The following is a 20,189-nucleotide window of genomic DNA, read 5'->3' as shown; positions in this document are numbered from 1 at the left end:
GTCATGTTCTTCAAACATTAAGACTGCCGGGCCACACTTCTACTCTCTGTTCCACACGGTACAGTACTGTCTGTGTACAATTATCCTGTAATGGGCAGACAAACAGATAGACTTCCCCTCAGGAATAGAATGGTTAAGTCGGGAGAGGAAATGGAGCTCAACCCTTTCAAGGCAATCCAATGGTTTCAGCTAACCACCCACAACTGCACTTGTTTAGACCATTGCCTAAGAATTGAAACATTGTCAGAAATTGATGATGTCCCAAAGGATCCCCATTGATGAAGATGATTCTGTGAATTCATTGTATACATCATAGATTATCTTCACACGATATTGCTCATGGTAGGGGATTAACAAATCAACAAACAAACAAATATGGCACAATATCACAATGGAGGGCCAGAGGCAGCCATTTTGCTTTGTGGTCCTTATGTTTCGAGCATTCCTGCAGGGAATTTGAAAGGGGCCATTATGCAAATACCCAGGTGCATGCCAAGACTGAGGGACTGAACCCCTGTTTCCGAGTGCTTCAAGATGCCTTCACCTAGCCCTGATAGGATTTACACAACAATGGTGGGAGGCAGGCAGTTTGTGAGCATGTGAATCTAGTGTGGAGGGCCAGGGGGTTTGCATGTTTGGAGTACTCCCCATTCCAACAACAAAACCATTGAATGCTAGGCTTGGCTCTACACTGGATATATGTAGTCCATGCACAGTGATGGTTGTCTTAACCTGCCATTTTACAGCCACAAGTTTACATTCAATCCTTCTTTTGGCACCGGACATCACTTCTGTATACTCAAGTATCACATTCCAGTGCACAGTAGAACACTCAATTGGTTGACTTAATGAAGCATTTAACTGATGGGAAACCAGTCTTATTGAATGAGGTGTATTTATTTTTAAACAGCAATGAGGTGTGAGTGGGCTGGTTCGCTGAAGTGAATCAACTCACTAGATAAATAAATCAGACATCGGTAATCTGGACCATTAATCATTGGACTCTAACTCTTCCTGACTGTGCAGGACTGGAGATTTCAGGACAGGCGTGTTGGCCAGTTGAAGAGAGGAAGGACCCTCATCCGTTACTCTTAGTGGGATCTGTCTCTAGAGTTAGCGGTAAACTGTGCTGACTGGAGGGAGTCTTGCCATGCTGTTGCTGCTTTACTTCTCATGTAGAAATACTGCCCCCTTGTGTTTGAGAGAACATCATATTCTGTTGGAATCATGTGATTCATTATTTATTTATTTTTGACCTTTATCAGGGAGTTGTACTGAGACCAATGTTTCTTTTACAGATGAGCCCTGAATTACAGAAAAAACAGAAATACACACATCGATAAACAAATACATAATGTAAGAAAACACAGTCGGAAATTTTTATAAATTAGCAGAAGCTCTTATCCAGAGTAATTAGGATGAAGTGCTTTGCTTAAGGGCACATCAACCGATTTTTCACCTAGTCAGGTCTGGATTTCAAACCAGCGACCTTTCAGTTACTGGCCCAATGCTCTTAACTGCTGGGCTACCTGCCGCCGTTAAAAACAAACACATTCATCATCAATAATAAGGTCCTCAATCAGCTTTCTTTAGAAGCACCAAAACATCAAATTGAAGAACATTTTGAAGTATGTTCCACCAATACAAAGCAAAAAACTTTTAATGACTAAAGTGACGAGATGGCATACTACTTTACAGGCCTACAGGCCAAGGCAATGATGAAAGAAAGTGTGTCCATTGTTATGAAGGTCATTTTTTATGCACTAGCTAAACATAACATGCCAATCACACAAATGACAGGCATAATAAATATATCAATAGTAGGAGGGAAGTGAAAGCAGTCTGGTAGCAAACTAGAAGCTCCAATCCAGGTGAAGAGCAGGGCTCCAGATATTCTCAGCATGTGGCAGTCAGGCAGCATCTGGTTATGCTCTACATGTAATCTTAATGAAATTCTAATGCAACATTAGGCCTTCCCATTTCTGCACCGGGAGACTGGCCTGTCACTAGATGGGATAATTGAGGCCAGGCTATGGTGAGGCTGCCGGATGGAATCTCCTCTCCTCTCTGTTCCTTTGATTGTGTCCAAGGACAGACCGCTGGGATGTCACATAAAATAGAAATCATCCTGGAAGGAGCAAGACCTTGTCTGTCTTTGGGAATAATCTTTCATTTTGGACTGTGGAGAGGATGGTTGGTGCGTCCAGGCTGCAGTGAAAGGGCACATGCTGTATCGACTAGCCAGCCAGGCTGCTGCGTTCATTACTGTCATGTAGTTCCACCACACTCTGCTCAGTCAGCAGTCAGAGAGCTGGGGCCTTGTCCGGATTCTCATACTCACAGCATTAATCTCACTCTACATCAGAGAGGGTCAGACACAGGGCTCTCCTCAAAGTTTGGAGTCACTACTCAGGGGGCCATGGATTGGTCCCTGAACTCTTTTTGAACGGTAATAATGAATCAAGTCAATGCTTTGATCACTAAATTACACCCAAACATTGTTCAAATCAATGTCTGGTTTTGCATAATTTCCCCCCTCATTTTTTATTAATGGTATTTGCAATGAAGGTGAACACTATTTGACCAATGTAACTAAGCATACTTGATAGATTTTTTGCCATACCATAATGGAGTAAATTAATTGCTTGCTTATGGTGGTGCAATGTGTCGGATGATGGAATGCCATAGCTCTCTGTTGTTCATGACAGCTAGTAGGCCCTCTGTTCTGAGACCAGTGTCTCTGAAGATGTTGTCCATGTAAACTCAGCTAAAAAAGAAACGTCCTCTCACTGTCAACTGCTTTTATTTTCAGCAAACTTAACATGTGTAAATATTTGTATGAACATAGTATTCAACAACTGAGATATGAACTGAACAAGTTCCACAGACATGTGACTAAAATAAACGGAATAATGTATCCCTGAACAAGTGGGGGGGGGTGGGGTCAAAATTAAAAGTAACAGTCAGTATCTGGTGTGGCCACCAGCTGCATTAAGTACTGCTGTGCATCTCCTCCTCATGGACTGCACCAGATTTGCCAGTTCTTGCTATGAGATGTTACCCCACTCTTCCACCAAGGCACCTGCAAGTTCCCGAACATTTATGGGGGCAATGGCCCAAGCCCTCACCCTCTGGTCCAACAGGTCCCAGACTTGCTCAATGGGATTGAGAGCCAAGCTCTTCGCTGGCCATGGCAGAACACTGACATTCCTGTCTCGCAGGAAATCACGCACAGAACAAGCAGTATGGCTGGTGGCATTGTCGTGCTAGAGGGTTCTGTCAGGATGAGCCTGCAGGAAGGGTCCCACATGCCAATCACATGAGGGAGGAGGATGTCTTCCCTGTAACGCACAGCATTGAGATTGCCTGCAATGACAATAAGCTCAGTCCGATGATGCTGTGACACACTGCCCCTGACCATGACGGACCCTCCACCTCCAAATCGATCCCGCTCCAGAGTACAGGCCTCGATGTAACGCTCATTCCTTCGACGATTAACACAAATCCGACTATCACCCCTGGTGAGACAAAACCGCGACTTGTCAGTGAAAAGCTCTTTTTGCCAGTCCTGTCTGGTCCAGCGACGGTGGGTTTGTGCCCATAGGCGATATTGTTGCGGTGATGTCTGGTGAGGACCAGCCTTACAATAGGCCTACAAGCCCTCAGTCCAGCCTCTCTCAGCCTATTGCAGACAGTCTGAGCACTGATGGAGAGATTGTGCGTTCCTGGTGTAACTCGGGCAGTTGTTGTTACCATCCTGTACCTGTCCCGCAGGTGTGATGTTCGGATGTATCGATCCTGTGAAGATGTTGTTACACGTAGTCTGCCATTGCGAGGACGATCAGCTGTCTGTCCTGTCTCCCTGTAGCGCTGTCTTAGGCGTCTCACAGTATGGACATTGCAATTTATTGCCCTGGCCACATCTGCAGTCCTCATGCCACCTTGCAACATGCCTAAGGCACGTTCGCGCAGATGAGCAGGGACCCTGGGCATCTTTCTTTTGGTGTCAACAGAAAGGCCTCTTTAGTGTCTTAAGTTTTCATGACCGTGACCTTAATTGCCTACCGTCTGTAAGCTGTAAGTGTCATAACGACCGTTCTACAGGTGCATGTTCATTAATTGTTTATGGTTCATTGAACAAGCATGGGAAAAAGTGTTTCAATCCTTTACAATGAAGATCTGGGAAGTTATTTGGATTTTTACCAATTATCTTTTAAATACAGGGTCCTGAAAAAGGGACGTGTAAGTTTCATGTGGTCTTCTGCTTGTGTCCAGCTAGGAATCCTTGAAACAGTCACCAGCAAATCTCAGCCTCCTTAAACAAAGACAAATTGACACAAAATGTAATAATCTCCATCACGTTTTAATTCCATGAACAATAAAGGGACTGCGGAGCAGGAACCCTGACATCCATCAGCCCACAGTGTTGTCATTTATTTGACACATAAAAAATTCCCACCTCCAAGCTGAAGGCAACTATGTCACAATATGTACATCGATCCAAAACCAAACCACACCAACCACTGAGCTTTCCCCATCACTTGAACTGGAATCTGAAACACTGAGAGCAGGACCTGCTTATGAGTGAAACACTATCTGAACAATAACTTTAAAATCACAGCTGACGTTTCTTTTTACATCTTCATTTTAAAAATCTGAACTGCATTTCAACTATTTACACTTTTGTAAATGCACATGGTTTGTATAAGAATATTTCATATCTCGATTCCTATAGTACAATGCAATGCTACTTCTGCCAAGTCTTGTGTCTGACAGCAGCTACCATTTTAGTTGACTAGGTCATCTGATTAGTCTAACATTTCAATACCCATAGACTTTCAGTCACTGCACTGACGCTAGTTAGCATCGGGAAACTACCTCTAACTGGACACAGAGACATACAAATGGTATCCACAAGTTCATCTGACTCTGGGAAAGTAGACAAAATCCAGAAGTATCCCTTTAAGACTTTGCCCTAGGCAAATCATGGTGGAGGATGAAAGCTCGCTGTGTCTCAAAAGAGAAATTCTGAGTGACTGGGAGGTGTGTGCAGTCAACCCCAGCAGCAATAACAAAAACCCAGCACCCTTAAGAGGTTCCCAATAGGGTAAAGTTATTCTGTTAGTACGAGGAGCTTGGGAAGTGATATGTGTATCCTGTTCAACAAGAGTGAGGTGATGTTTAATTAAGTGGAAATCTCTTAGTGGCTGCAAATGCTAGGAGAGTTGAATAACAATAACGTAACCCGTCATGGGTTTGCATTTGTGGTAAGTCGTGAGGCTAAAGATTCAGGTGAATACAAAAAATACAATAATATTGCATAAGAATGTGTCTGCTTTAGGCTACTGTGCTGTTCTAGATGTTGGCTTTCCTAAATAGCCTGTACATGTGGGTAGCTGCACATTGCAATATGGGGTATCTCTACTTTACTATTTATATGTTTGACTACTTTTACTTCACTACATTGTTTAAGAAAATATTGTACTTTTTACTCCGTACATTTACCGTGACACACAAAAGTACTTGTTACGTTTTGAATGCTTAGCAGGGCATGAAAATGGTCCAATTCACACACTTATCCATTGAACATCCCTGGTCATCCCATCACTGCCTCTGATCTGGTGGACTCACTAAACACACAGGCTTAGTTTGTAAATGATGTCTGAATGTTGGAGTGTGACCCTGGCCATGCCTAAATAAATAAAACAACTAGAAAATGGTGCCATCTTGTTACCTTAATTTGAAATTATTTACACTTTTACTTTTGACACTTAAGTATATTTTAGCAATTACATTTACTTTTGATAGTTAGTATATTTTAAACCAAATATTTTTTTACTTTTACTCAAGTATGAAAATTGGGTACTTTTTCCAATCCTGAAGAAATATTCATCTTGTGTTTCCTGTCTCAGTATCCCTTACTCAGGTGGCTTATCTACCGAGTTGTAGGAGTCAGAGACAGCACACTATGGGTAGTAGTTAGAGAGGAGGCAGCTGAGATCACACAACCATGGGCTGGGACACACACACAGGGGATGCATAGATGAGATTCGGAGGTAAACCCAGACAAGGCGGTGAATGAAACCCAACAGTCAAGAGCACAAGACATGACAGCTATCAAGATAACCTTGAGTTTCCAATCTCTTCACACGTTAACATCCGATTGATATTCCCATGTCAAACTTCCACTGCAAAAACTACCATCAGTAATATCCCTGTTGTCATACTTTTGCTAGTCTAGGCTTCGTTTAACTACACACTTCTCCAGATTATGTCAGAGGCAAAGGGCTTGAATAAGGCAGGTTTTAAAACAAAAACTGTTATGGCTCAAGACAAATAGCATTGTCATCAACGGTATGGGTGAAAACAACATGAATCAGTCCATAAGTTAAAACAGACACACTGACATGGGGTAGCAAACGGTTTGTTCTTTTGAAAACCCATGTATTTGTAAACTGAAGTCAATTGTGGATGTGAAACGATGATAACTAAAAAATAAATGAAATCAGCTGTAATGTGTTAAAACTCCCACCAATAAAAAAGTATGACCTCAAAGATCTATCAAGTACCTTTCATCCCTTCTGTTTGAAACTATATCTGAACTGTTGCTATGACAACCTTTTAACATGCATGTACACATTGAAATGAAAGAGGGATATAATATATACTGTATATACATTTTACATTTTAATCATTTAGCAGAGCGACTTAAAGTATGAGTACATACATTTTCATACTTTTCGCAGTATATACACACACATCCTTCCCTGATCAGGTAAGGCCAAAGTGCTATGGGGTGTGCAGCTTCTCCACACTTTGTGTAGGCTGCTTTTGCATTTAAATCTTCCTCAGCTCTCCCCCCCCCAAAAAAAAACCCCACCAAGCTCACTAGGCTCTTTAACTAGCTCTATATTCTGTCTCAAAAACGTCAAATTAAACAACTCTAACATCTAGAATAAAACTACCCAGCCTTTTCTAACACTAGGTCATGTTCTTCATTAGAAAAGCAAACATTGTACAGTATATACACATAGTGCAGACACCTGACGACATCCCAGAGCCTACTGGACTTCCTGTGGAATTCCTTTAATGCCCTCTACCGCTGAAAGAGGATCATGGGTAGTCCGTGTGAGTCAAGGAGGGATGTCCATTGTCCAAAGCGGATGGAGCGGGTAACAGGCATACCAGGGGCCTGGTTGGCGCTGGTGTCATTGGTACCCCACTGCTATATGAGCAGGACCACAGTGTGACCAGAGTCTGGGGGTGAGCTCCAGGGATAGGGCCACTCAGAGTCTGGGGGTGAGCTCCAGGGATAGGGCCACTCAGAGTCTGGGGGTGAGCTCCAGGGATAGGGCCACTCAGAGCATGCCGAAGCCCTCACTGCCCTCACTGATGGCCAGCTTCAGCATCTTGTGCAGCTCCTCATAGGAATCATAGGTGGGGAGGCAAAGCTGGTTAAAACTAGAGAGAGAAGAATTCACAGATAGTCAGTCACTTTACAGTTTTTTTACGAGACAAGTAGTGTGTCTGTGCATTAGTCAAGTAAAGAACTGAAACCGACTGTATAGCACATGTATATGAATGTGTAAGAGTGCATGTGTATGTGTATACGGTGTCTGAGTGTGTGTGTGTGTTTGTGAGGGTGCGTGCATGTCCGTCCACTCACCAGGTGTGTGCGGTGGGCAGGGTGCTGTGTGTGGGAGCAGCAATGATCTGGAATGAGGGGCAGAGGGTGTTGAAGCCTCCAGGGGGAAGCTGGGAGGAGCCGGTGGTGAACTGCAGCAGGCGAGCCAACTCCTCCTGGGTGAAGCTGGACACCACGGCCCAGAACCACTTCATCACCTAGCACAACACAACACAGTCAGCATGGTGCACAACACAGTCAGCATGGTGCACAACACAACACAGTCAGCATGGTGCACAACACAACACAGTCAGCATGGTGCACAACACAACACAGTCAGCATGGTGCACAACACAACACAGTCAGCATGGTGCACAACACAGTCAGCATGGTGCACAACACAACACAGTCAGCATGGTGCACAACACAACACAGTCAGCATGGTGCACAACACAACACAGTCAGCATGGTGCACAACACAACACAGTCAGCATGGTGCACAACACAACACAACACAGTCAGCATGGTGCAGTCAGCACACAACACAGTCAGCATGGTGCACAACACACAAGTCACAACACAGTCAGCATGGTGCACAACACAACACAGTCAGCATGGTGCACAACACAACACAGTCAGCATGGTGCACAACACAACACAGTCAGCATGGTGCACAACACAACACAGTCAGCATGGTGCACAACACAACACAGTCAGCATGGTGCACAACACAGTCAGCATGGTGCACAACACAACACAGTCAGCATGGTGCACAACACAACACAGTCAGCATGGTGCACAACACAACACAGTCAGCATGGTGCACAACACAACACAGTCAGCATGGTGCACAACACAACACAGTCAGCATGGTGCACAACACAACACAGTCAGCATGGTGCACAGCACACAACACAGTCAGCATGGTGCACAACACAACACAGTCAGCACAACACAGTCAGCATGGTGCACAACACAACACACAGCATGGTGCACAACACAGTCAGCATGGTGCACAACACAACACAGTCAGCATGGTGCACAACACAACACAGTCAGCATGGTGCACAACACAGTCAGCATGGTGCACAACACAGTCAGCATGGTGCACAACACAACACAGTCAGCATGGTGCACAACACAACACAGTCAGCATGGTGCACAACACAACACAGTCAGCATGGTGCACACACACAACACAGTCAGCATGGTGCACACACACAGCACACAACACAGTCAGCATGGTGCACAACACAACACAACACAGTCAGCATGGTGCACAACACAACACAACACAGTCAGCATGGTGCACAACACAACACAGTCAGCATGGTGCACAACACAACACAGTCAGCATGGTGCACAACACAACACAGTCAGCATGGTGCACAACACAACACAGTCAGCATGGTGCACAACACACACAGTCAGCATGGTGCACAACACAACACAGTCAGCATGGTGCACAACACAACACAGTCAGCATGGTGCACAACACAACACAGTCAGCATGGTGCACAACACACAACACAACACAGTCAGCATGCACAACACAGTCAGCATGGTGCACAACACAACACAGTCAGCATGGTGCACAACACAACACAGTCAGCAACACAGTCAGCATGGTGCACAGCACACAACACAGTCAGCATGGTGCACAACACAGTCAGCATGGTGCACAACACAACACAGTCAGCATGGTGCACAACACAACACAGTCAGCATGGTGCACAACACAGCACAGTCAGCAACACAACACAGTCAGCATGGTGCACAACACAACACAGTCAGCATGGTGCACAACACAACACAGTCAGCATGGTGCACAGCACACAACACAGTCAGCATGGTGCACAACACAACACAGTCAGCATGGTGCACAACACAACACAGTCAGCATGGTGCACAACACAGTCAGCATGGTGCACAACACAGTCAGCATGGTGCACAACACAACACAGTCAGCATGGTGCACAACACAACACAGTCAGCATGGTGCACAACACAACACAGTCAGCATGGTGCACAACACAGTCAGCATGGTGCACAACACAACACAGTCAGCATGGTGCACAACACTAACACGTTTGACACATCTCAATCAATATAACGCTATAGCAAAGCAGTGTCGTTCACCATCTACTATGGCTCCGACCAGGTGGTGTCACACACCTTCTCTCTGAAGTGCCACGACCCTCCTACGACCACAGCATGGGCCTTGAAGTCCTGGACATTGATGTCCCCTGTACCGCACATCAACAGCTGGGGACAAACAGACATTTAGACATTACAGTGCCATAGGCCTGAGATTTAGAAAGTAGGACAAGGCATTCAAGCTTGGAAAGTTTGATAGGGGATGTAATTAGAGACAAAATCAGTTTGTTTTTCAGTTTGAGTTTCATTCAACATACCTCCAGCTCATTCTCATCAAATATGGCCAGGAGGTTCTCCGGAACAAGTTCATTCAAACCTGCAATTCACAAAACAGTTCATTGCCAAAAGCTTGGTTGCCTATCCCCTTATAGACATTCCAGATTAGATACAGGGGTGAATGTGAAATGACTCCATAATATATGGGTGTTTGTATCCCTACCTTTGAGAAAGTGCTCCACCTCGTCTCGCACCTGACTGGCGAGCCTGTACTGGGCCAGCAGGTTCAGATAATGCATCTTGTTCTCATTGTTGACAGCAATCTGAGCTCCTCCAGATATCAGCTCCACCACCTGAAGAGTGACAGAGTAACAGAGCTCAGGACATGACTGACAACACACCCACACACAGACCCCGCACTGCCTTTCTAGGAGTACTAAGCATTCGGCCAAGGAAATAATTATTCTGTTTTGTTAGTGCTTTCTTTTTTCTGTGAGATGACATGGTGGATAAGGGAAGTCATGTCAAACAGAAAGGTTCCCTCGTCACCTTCTCCAGCTGTCCTGACTTGTACTTCTCCTCAGCAAACACCAGGTCCATTTCACTGACATCATTGTTTAGGATGAAGCAGACTTTCGTTTTGTAGAACTCCTGATCATCCGTCTCAAAGTACTGCCGTGGAAAATGAAATACAAATACAGGAAAATAGATTTAAAATAAAGGTGTCATTCTAACTCGGTGAAACAACAAGGATGACTTATCCACTTAGAGCGGCAGGATGAGATCTTAATATGTTCTAGAAACACCACAATATACACCTCATACGCTATGAAATAAACAGATCGCCTTTCTAACCAGCCAAAGCATTGGGAGAGAGGTAAACATTGGGAGAGAGGTAAACATTGGGAGAGAGGTAAACATTGGGAGAGAGGTAAACATTGGGAGAGAGGTAAACATTGGGAGAGAGGTAAACATTGGGAGAGAGGTAAACATTGGGAGAGAGGTAAACATTGGGAGAGAGGTAAACATTGGGAGAGAGGTAAACATTGGGAGAGAGGTAAACATTGGGAGAGGAGGTAGGCATTGGGAGAGAGGTAAACATTGGGAGAGAGGTAAACATTGGGAGAGAGGTAAACATTGGGGGAGGAGCAGGTAGGCATTGGGAGAGAGGTAAACATTGGGTAAACATTGGGAGAGGTAAACATTGGGAGAGAGGTAAACATTGGGAGACACATTGGGAGAGAGGTAAACATTGGGGGAGAGAGGTAAACATTGGGAGAGAGGTAAACATTGGGGAGTAAACATTGGGAGGTAAACATTGGGAGAGAGGTAAACATTGGGGAGAGAGGTAACATTGGGAGGGAGGAGAGGTAAACATTGGGGGAGAGGTAAACATTGGGAGAGAGGTAGGCATTGGGAGAGAGGTAGGCATTGGGAGAGAGGTAGGCATTGGGTAGGCATTGGGAGAGAGAGAGGTAGGCATTGGGAGAGAGGTAGGCATTGGGAGAGGTAGGTAAACATTGGGAGACAGGTAAACATTGGGAGACAGGTAAGCATTGGGAGAGAGGTAAGCATTGGGAGAGAGGGGAGAGAGGTAGGCATTGGGAGAGAGGTAGGCATTGGGAGAGAGGTAAACATTGGGAGACAGGTAAGCATTGGGAGACAGGTAAGCATTGGGAGAGAGGTAGGCATTGGGAGAGAGGTAAACATTGGGGACAGGTAGGCATTGGGGGAGAGAGGTAGGCATTGGGAGAGAGGTAAACATTGGGAGAGAGGTAGGCATTGGGAGAGGTAGGCATTGGGAGAGAGGTAGGCATTGGGAGAGAGGTAGGCATTGGGAGAGAGGTAAACATTGGGAGAGAGGTAGGCATTGGGAGAGAGGTAGGCATTGGGAGAGAGGTAGGCATTGGGAGAGAGGTAAACATTGGGAGACAGGTAAACATTGGGAGACAGGTAAGCATTGGGAGACAGGTAAGCATTGGGAGACAGGTAAGCATTGGGAGACAGGTAAGCATTGGGAGAGAGGTAGGCATTGTGAGAGAGGTAAGCATTAGGGGAGAGGTAAAGGCATTGGGAGAGAGGTAGGCATTGGGAGAGAGGTAGGCATTGGGAGAGAGGTAAACATTGGGAGAGAGGTAGGCATTGGGAGAGAGGTAGGCATTGGGGAGAGAGGTAGGCATTGGGAGAGAGGTAAACATTGGGAGACAGGTAAACATTGGGAGACAGGTAAGCATTGGGGAGACAGGTAAGCATTGGGAGACAGGTAAGCATTGGGAGAGAGGTAGGCATTGGGAGAGAGGTAAGCATAGGGAGAGAGGTAAGCATTGTAGGAGAGAGGTAAGCATAAACAGGGAGAGAGGTAAGCATTGTGGGAGAGAGAGGTAAGCATAGGGAGAGAGGTAAGCATTGGGAGACAGGGAGAGAGGTAAGCATAGGGAGAGAGGTAAGCATAGGGAGAGAGGTAAGCATTGGGAGAGAGGTAAGCATAGGGAGAGAGGTAAGCATTGGGAGAGAGGTAAGCATTGGGAGAGAGGAGGTAAGCATTGGGAGAGAGGTAAGCATAGGGAGAGAGGTCAGCATTGGGAGAGAGGTAAGCATTGGGAGAGAGGTAAGCATTGTAGGGAGAGAGAGGTAAGCATAGGGGAGAGAGGTAAGCATAGGGAGAGAGGTAAGCATTGGGAGAGAGGTAAGCATAGGGAGAGAGGGTGGGAGAGAGGTAAGCATTGGGAGAGAGGGAGAGAGGTAAGCATTGGGAGAGAGGTAAGCATTGGGAGAGAGGTAAGCATAGGGAGAGAGGTAAGCATTGGGAGAGAGGTAAGCATTGGGAGAGAGGTAAGCATAGGGAGAGAGGTAAGCATTGGGAGAGAGGTAAGCATTGGGAGAGAGGTAAGCATAGGGAGAGAGGTAAACATTGGGAGAGAGGTAAGCATTGGGAGAGAGGTAAGCATTGGGAGAGAGGTAAGCATTGGGAGAGAGGTAAGCATTGGGAGAGAGGTAAGCATTGGGAGACAGGTAAGCATAGGGAGAGAGGTAAACATAGGGAGAGAGGTAAGCATTGGGAGACAGGTAAGCATAGGGAGAGAGGTAAACATAGGGAGAGAGGTAAGCATTGGGAGAGAGGTAAGCATTGGGAGAGAGGTAAGCATGGGGGAGAGAGGTAAGCATTGGGAGAGAGGTGGGGAGCATTGGGAGACAGGTAAGCATAGGGAGAGAGGTAAACATAGGGAGAGAGGTAAGCATTGGGAGACAGGTAAGCATAGGGAGAGAGGTAAACATAGGGAGAGAGGTAAGCATTGGGAGAGAGGTAAGCATAGGGAGAGAGGTAAGCATTGGGAGAGAGGTAAGCATTGGAGAGGACAGGTAAGCATAGGGAGAGAGGTAAGGTAGGCAGGTAAGCATTGAGAGAGGTAAGCATTGGGAGACAGGTAAGCATAGGGAGAGAGGTGAACATTGGGAGAGAGGTAAGCATTGGGAGACAGGTAAGCATAGGGAGAGAGGTAAACATTGGGAGAGAGGTAAGCATAGGGGGTAAACATTGGGAGAGGTAAGCATTGGGAGACAGGTAAGTAAACATTGGGAGAGAGGGAGGGAGAGGTAAGCATTGGGAGAGAGGTAAGCATTGGGAGAGAGGTAAGCATAGGGAGAGAGGTAAACATTGTGGGAGAGAGGTAAACATTGGGAGAGAGGTAAGCATTGGGAGAGAGGTAAGCATTGGGAGAGAGGTAAGCATTGGGAGAGAGGTAAGCATTGGGAGAGAGGTAAGCATTGGGAGAGAGGTAAGCATAGGGAGAGAGGTAAACATTGTGAGAGAGGTCAGCATTGTGAGAGAGGTAAGCATTGGGAGAGAGGTCCATCTCTAGGTCCTCAGAGGATGTGGGACTGAGACGGAGGACATACTTTGTAGTTCATCCTGAGTCCGATGAGCTGGGCCAGGAAGGAGCGGGTGAAGCGAGCGCGGACCAGCTGCTTGTAGGCCCCGCCCAGGGCTGACTCGTACAGGCACTTCCCCACCACGCGCCCCGCAAACTCATACATCTTCAGACGCAGGTGGACCGGCCGCTCAGCGTTGGGGTGGACCTGAGAAGGTAGACGGACAGACACAGTACCTCACTATCCTATTGGCTAACCCCAGCACTAGGTCACTGAATCCTGGCCGTAGCCGTATTGTTCTAGTTGTGCTGGTGAGAAGGGAGGTCTTACCAGGCCCTGGTTGTCGTCACTGAAGCGAGTAAACAGCTGATTGGTGGTGTCAAACAGGGTCTTACAGACGAGCTCAAACCACTCCCTTCGCGGCCCTCCCCAGTCCAGAGCTAGGGGCCCACACAACACATATACTGCGTCATTCAACAGCCCTCCCCACACAACACCAGCTGACTGGCCTATCATCTGCTGATCTTACCTTCCTCATCCTGGAACACCACCTCAAAGTTCTTACTCCAGTCCGACACGGAGAAGTTCCGGGTGGATTTCAGAGACTGGGGAGAGATAGACATGTTAAAACACTGTCATTTTCACACTCAATATCACCGTACGAGTCTGCAGGAGCAGTTCTTAATCTCACTGCGGCTCGGAAAATAGTTACACGGTGGGTTCACTCACAGAGTCCAGGATGCAGTGGCGTGTGATCTTCAGGCAGGTCTTGGTGCGTGGTCTCTTGGAGTGGATGTGTCTGAGCTCCCTCTGGAAGAAGCTCACCTTGTCCTGGAACGTCTCCGAGCCACCTGTCAACGGCACAAAAACCATCCAGTCTCAATGCTTCTACAGAGGCCAAAAATGATCTAATTCCAGGTACACCCCACAGTGTTACTGAACTGGAAAAGGAGGGATACCAACCGATATTCTTGTGCAGGAAACGGATGAAGGTGGCAGCCATGATGTTTCTGTCTTTACAGCTCAGCTCCACTGGCGGCTGGATCCCATCATCCACCACAAGAGTCAAGTACTTGTGAACGGGGTCAGGGCCATAGTATGTGAACTGAAGGGGCAGAAAGACGAGGGTGAACACACAAGCTCATTAAACCTACTGCTAAAGGTCAGACAATATAATGTGGAAATCACACAGTGTTTCACAGCATGGCTGCTTGTCCTACCTTTGTCCCTGGGCAAACTCGAAAGGTGAAAAGGCGCCATGGAATGATTTTCAGGTAAAACTCCTTCACTGACAGTTGCTGTGTAGCAGAAAAGTAAATGGTCCAGTCAATGACAGAAGTCTGCAACAAACCCGGCTGTAGAGCATGTGGTATGTCTGGTCAAATCAAAATCCTTTCTATCCTCTCTTCACCCACCTTTGGCGATATGTAGCAGTAGACCTTTTTTGGTTTCTTGACCTTCTCCGGCTGGCCCTCTACAGGGGAGTCATGCTCGTCCTCCTCGTCCCCCATGGAGGGCCGTCTCTGAGGGGCCATCAGAGCCGAGGCTGGGAGCTGCCACGAGGAGTTACTGTAGTTACTGTAGTTCCCTGAGCCATACAGGTACGCCTCAAAGTAGATGCTGATCCCTGTGGTGGACACGTTCTTCTCCACACACTTCTTCTCATTCTCTGTTTGGTGGAAGGGTAGCATTTGAAACAAGAGTGATATGAGAACCCTACAACCACAGCTTTTCCTCCACCAAGACGAAAGTCTAGACTCTACATGTATTTCACTGTGGAGTATCTCATTTGGAGTATGATAGGCTGAAAATACATGTAGCAACTTGGTGAAATACCATTTTATCCACTATCCTATTACCTTCCTTCACATGGGCCTGTTCAATCATACTCTAAAATAGGACCCTTACTCACCACTGAGAACAATGATGTCGAACTCCCCGTTGCTGATGGGCAGGTCGCTATAGGAGATGCGTGCCCGGAAACAGCCCTTCTTCCTCAGGGTGATCTTCAGCAGTACCTGGCACAGCTGCTTGTTGGATGACACTGACTTACAGTAGTACTCCTTCAGGCTGTCGTCATCCACCGTGCCCAGCTGAGAGGAGGAAGACACAAAATGGATTCCCATTGTCCAATTCCACAGTCTAAAATTAGGAAACAAATTCATTTATTCTGTTGTATGAGTGTTGTGTCGTGATATTGGGTTCTTACCGAGTGGACGTGGACGCTGTAGTTGACTTCGTCTATCAGTGAGGTGGAGTTACTGGTGGGGTTGCCATACTCGTCCCGAGGCTCGATCTGCAGGGTATGCTGCTGGCCATATACTAAGACCAGGGTGGAGAAGTGGTAGGCTATCTTCGTTTTGGACGGGTCCACTGTCCCTGAAATGGACACAGAACATGTGGGGAAGTGATGAGCATTCAGGGGATATCTCAAATTAAAGTATGTAGTGTTTACCAGTACAATACATACATAGGGCCTGAGACAACAGAGGAAAAACAGCTTTCATTTACACAAAGTTCCAAGTTGCTTCCATGTGAAGGGACCGTTTCAACACTTGTCAAACCTAATTGAGCAAAGCTGTAGAGCATAATGCAAATATTTCAAAAAATTGTAATAAACAATCAGATTAAAATAAAATGTTAAGGAAAATATCGATATTGCCTTAAATAAATGTTATGATCATCATCACCTCGTGCTATATTTCGTAAACAAAGCCGAACTAGAAAACATATTGTGATGATGAACACTATTAACATACTTATTATCATGTTATGAGGACAAGCAATGGAAAGAACATTGGAAGAATCGTTCAGTGGTATCAATTCTGGTCTGGGTGGTCATTAATAATTCTTACTGCGCAACGTCATAGTTCTGTTCTTTATCATAAGCAAAAACACAATTATCAATATCAATTACTTAAACGTCCTCATGTCATCCATGCTTTGCATTTATATTACAAATATAGCACAGTCCAGTCCTGAGATGGGTTAGTCACACAGTCCAAAAGGTCATGACTTTCTTTACCTGATTTGAATATCTTGTAGTAAGGGCTGTAGGCCACGTTGAGTCCTCCCAGTTTGACAGCTACCTCATAGCGTCCGGCCTTGCGGACAGTGAAGGCCAGTTTGACCACATTGGACTCTGGCTCCTGCAGAACCTCCTGGGTGATGGGGATGTCTAGGGCCAGCTCTATGTGAGTGATGTTGACCCTTAACCCCACGGGTCGGTGGGCAGGGAAGGGCTGGCCGTTCTTGTAGAAGAGCTTTGGTAGAGAGTCAGAGCAAACCATGAGAAACCATGGCAGGATGTCTAGTACCACAACTTGTGCCAACAGTCTATTCTCACCTTGATATTGAATTGTATATTGTATTGTTGGAAAAAAGCTAGCAAGTAAGCATTTCACTGTACTGTTTTACACCCGCTGTGTTCCGTGCACGTGACAAATAAACCCGAAACTTCATTGTGTGCTTTATGTCCCCAATAGAAACCCAACCGACAAGACAAATAACAGAATCACTGACTAAAATCCGCAGAAACAAAAAAGTGTATCCCTCATCTACATTCTCTTTAAAGGCCCATTGCGGTAAAACCTGATTTTCCTGTTTTTTTCTCTCTACACTATGAGGTTGGAATAATACTGTGAAATTGTGAAAATTATGATAATGCCTTTTTAGTGTGAGACCTGCTTAAAAAGAATACCTGAAGATTTAGTGGGATGGAGTTTTTGCCAATTAGTTAATAGAGAGTTCCAAACCCCCCTTGGGGTTTCACAAAGAAGAAAACATATCGCATGACTGAAACTTAAAGGAAAACTCCACCCCAAAACAATATTTTGGTATTTGTTTCATTAGTCCAGTGTTGACATAGTCCCAAAATGTGAGGGAGAACTTTAACCCTTCTCCAAACCTTTCTGCCAATAACAGCTTGTTTTCAGTTTTTCCCTCCCCACTCAAACCACTCACAGACAGTCCTAGCAACATTATTGCTTGAGAAATTGCTCTTTGCTAAGTAGCATTTTTTTGTTTATTTTTGACCATTTGAATTGAAAACAACCACAGTAAGGTACTTAATTGTTACCCAGAAATGATTTGATATTGAGATAAAAACGTCTACATTGGACCTTTATTATTTGAGGTGGGTGGTTGTGCTCTAATCGTAGTTTCAGAATTGTAGTTTCAGAAATTGAACTCTTAAAATACAGAAATGACTGAAGTATCCTAGATATGTGATTTCAAGCAGATAGGTAGGAAAGGATCTTACGTGAACACGGAAGCTCATAGTCTGGCCCACTTCCTGTGGGTCCTTCCAATCCCAGGACACCTTGCAGGAGCGCGGGTCCAGGTAGTTCCCTCGTACATAGTCGTAGATGCTGCGGTCACCCCTTCTCCCGGGATCCTCATTCTGCAGAAAGCTAACCACCCGCGCAGCAAGCTCACATAGGAACTTGATGGTAAAGACAAACGCTATGATGGAAACAGTAATTCCACCTGCCAGGGGGAGACATTCAGTCAGAGACCTTGTTTGAACACACTGAATGTGATTAAATGCACAGCATACTGAGGATGGCTCATAGAGGTCTTCACGGTTCCAACAGACCACAAAATTTGGAGATCTGACACGGGACCCAAGCGGGTCCAGGTCCTAAATTCAGACTTTTGTCTTGGATCTGTGATGAGTCTGATATAATTGGCAGGGGTCTCGGGTATGTGCAATTGAAATTGATTTACCGACTGGACCTGATTGGACCTGTCCTCTGTTAATTTACTGTTTGTGTGATGAGAAATGCGTGAGCTTGTTATCTCTGTTAGCCAATTGCAACTCAATAAATTGTATAGTTATGTTCGACTGAAAATGGTTCCAGCTGCTCACCTCACCTGCTGGAGAGAGACAGTAAAATGAGCCTTGGCCTAGGCTACTGTTGATTGTGAAGATGAAGTTATTTTTCATTGAAGTAAAACTAAGTTAGAGGAGAAAGAGTACAGTAAAAAGAAGCCGACAAGGGTAATGTCCTCGGGGACAAGTTTTACTATTATAGTGGACAAAGATGAGAAGAATGTTGGTGGCCAAATGGACTGTGTGCAACTCACTATTCAGGTTTGATGCAATTGTCTACCTACCATTCATTTATTTCCATATTTATTATTGAATGTTTAGTCATTATTATTACTGTAAATACTTTGTATTATTATTGTAGGCCTATTTTATCATCTAAACGGGTTCTCTGCATAGCCTATGCACGTTTTTTTCCCCCATTTTGTTGAGACATTTTCATTGGCTAAATTAAGTTTGTCTTTTCAATTTTGTGATCCGTATTTAGTTTAAGGTTAAAAGTAGGCCCGTTGTAAAATAAGTAGCATTAACCTATTACTGTAATTTGTTGAGTAGGTTTACGGTAGGCAATGACCTTTGTTGGTATTAGCTGCAATATACATTGCATTTGGAAAGAATTCAGACACCTTGACTTTTTCCACATTTTGTTACGTTACAGCATTATTCTAAAATTCATTAAATATTTTTTTCCCCCTCATCAATCTACACGCAATACCCCATACACACAATACCCCATAATGACAAAGCAAAAACTGCAAAAAAAATAGCACATTTACATAAGTATTCAGATCCTTTACTCAGTACTTTGTTGAAGCACCTTTGGCAGCGATTAAAGCCTTGAGTCTTCTTGGGTATGACGCCACAAGCTTGGCACACCTGTATTTGGGGAGTTTCTCCCATTCTTCTCTGCAGATCATCTCAAGCTCTGTCAGGTTGGATGGGGAGCGTTGCTGCAAAGCTATTTTCAGATCTCTCCAGAGATGTTTGATCGTGTTCAAGTCCTGGCTCTGGCTGGGCCACTCAAGGACATTCAGAGACTTGTCCCGAAGCCACTCCTGCGTTGTCTTGGCTGTGTCCTTAGGGTAATTTTCCTGTTGGAACCTTCAAACAGCCTGAGGTCCTGAGCACTCTGGAGCAGGTTTTCATCAATCATCAATCCTGACTAGTCTCCCAGTCCATGCCGCAGAAAGAAATCCCCACAGCATGATGCTGCCACCACCATGCTTCACTGTGCGGAATGTTGCCAGATTTCCTCCAGATGTGACGCTTGGCATTCAGGCTAAAGAGTTCAATCTTGGTTTCATCAGACCAGAGAATCTTGTTTCTCATTGTCTGAGAGTCTTTTGGTGCCTTTTGGCAAACTCCAAGAGGGCTGTTATGTGCTTTTTTACTGAGGAGTGGCTTCCGTCTGGCCACTCTACCATGAAGGCCTGATTGGTGGAGTGCTGCAGAGATGGTTGTCCTTCTGGAAGGTTCTCCCATCTCCTCAGA

General features: G+C 45.4%; 1 protein-coding gene across 4 annotated transcripts in view; it reads right to left on the bottom strand.

Moving 5' to 3' along the window:
• Window positions 1-6,289: 6,289 nt before the first annotated feature.
• Window positions 6,290-20,189, bottom strand: part of LOC112233156 (apoptosis-resistant E3 ubiquitin protein ligase 1) — a 35,943-nt gene continuing 22,043 nt past the window's right edge. For all 4 annotated transcript variants that reach the window (XM_024400581.2, XM_024400583.2, XM_024400582.2 and 1 more), the window contains 17 exons: window positions 18,129-18,355; window positions 16,893-17,130; window positions 16,077-16,246; window positions 15,780-15,960; window positions 15,283-15,536; window positions 15,088-15,165; window positions 14,831-14,972; window positions 14,597-14,718; window positions 14,397-14,472; window positions 14,198-14,307; window positions 13,895-14,074; window positions 10,547-10,669; window positions 10,221-10,350; window positions 10,039-10,097; window positions 9,800-9,889; window positions 7,667-7,842; window positions 6,290-7,461 (listed from right to left, as the gene is read on the bottom strand). In XM_024400581.2, coding sequence (XP_024256349.1) covers window positions 7,359-7,461; window positions 7,667-7,842; window positions 9,800-9,889; window positions 10,039-10,097; window positions 10,221-10,350; window positions 10,547-10,669; window positions 13,895-14,074; window positions 14,198-14,307; window positions 14,397-14,472; window positions 14,597-14,718; window positions 14,831-14,972; window positions 15,088-15,165; window positions 15,283-15,536; window positions 15,780-15,960; window positions 16,077-16,246; window positions 16,893-17,130; window positions 18,129-18,355 — 2,459 coding nt within the window. In that variant the 3' untranslated portion in view covers window positions 6,290-7,358. The remainder of the gene's footprint in view (window positions 7,462-7,666; window positions 7,843-9,799; window positions 9,890-10,038; window positions 10,098-10,220; window positions 10,351-10,546; window positions 10,670-13,894; window positions 14,075-14,197; window positions 14,308-14,396; window positions 14,473-14,596; window positions 14,719-14,830; window positions 14,973-15,087; window positions 15,166-15,282; window positions 15,537-15,779; window positions 15,961-16,076; window positions 16,247-16,892; window positions 17,131-18,128; window positions 18,356-20,189) is intronic.

The sequence above is a fragment of the Oncorhynchus tshawytscha genome, linkage group LG11 (assembly GCF_018296145.1).
Source record: "Oncorhynchus tshawytscha isolate Ot180627B linkage group LG11, Otsh_v2.0, whole genome shotgun sequence".
In the NCBI taxonomy this organism is placed as follows: domain Eukaryota; kingdom Metazoa; phylum Chordata; class Actinopteri; order Salmoniformes; family Salmonidae; genus Oncorhynchus; species Oncorhynchus tshawytscha.
Note: the sequence above shows the minus strand (reverse complement) of the source record. Positions and strands in the feature narration are given on the sequence as shown.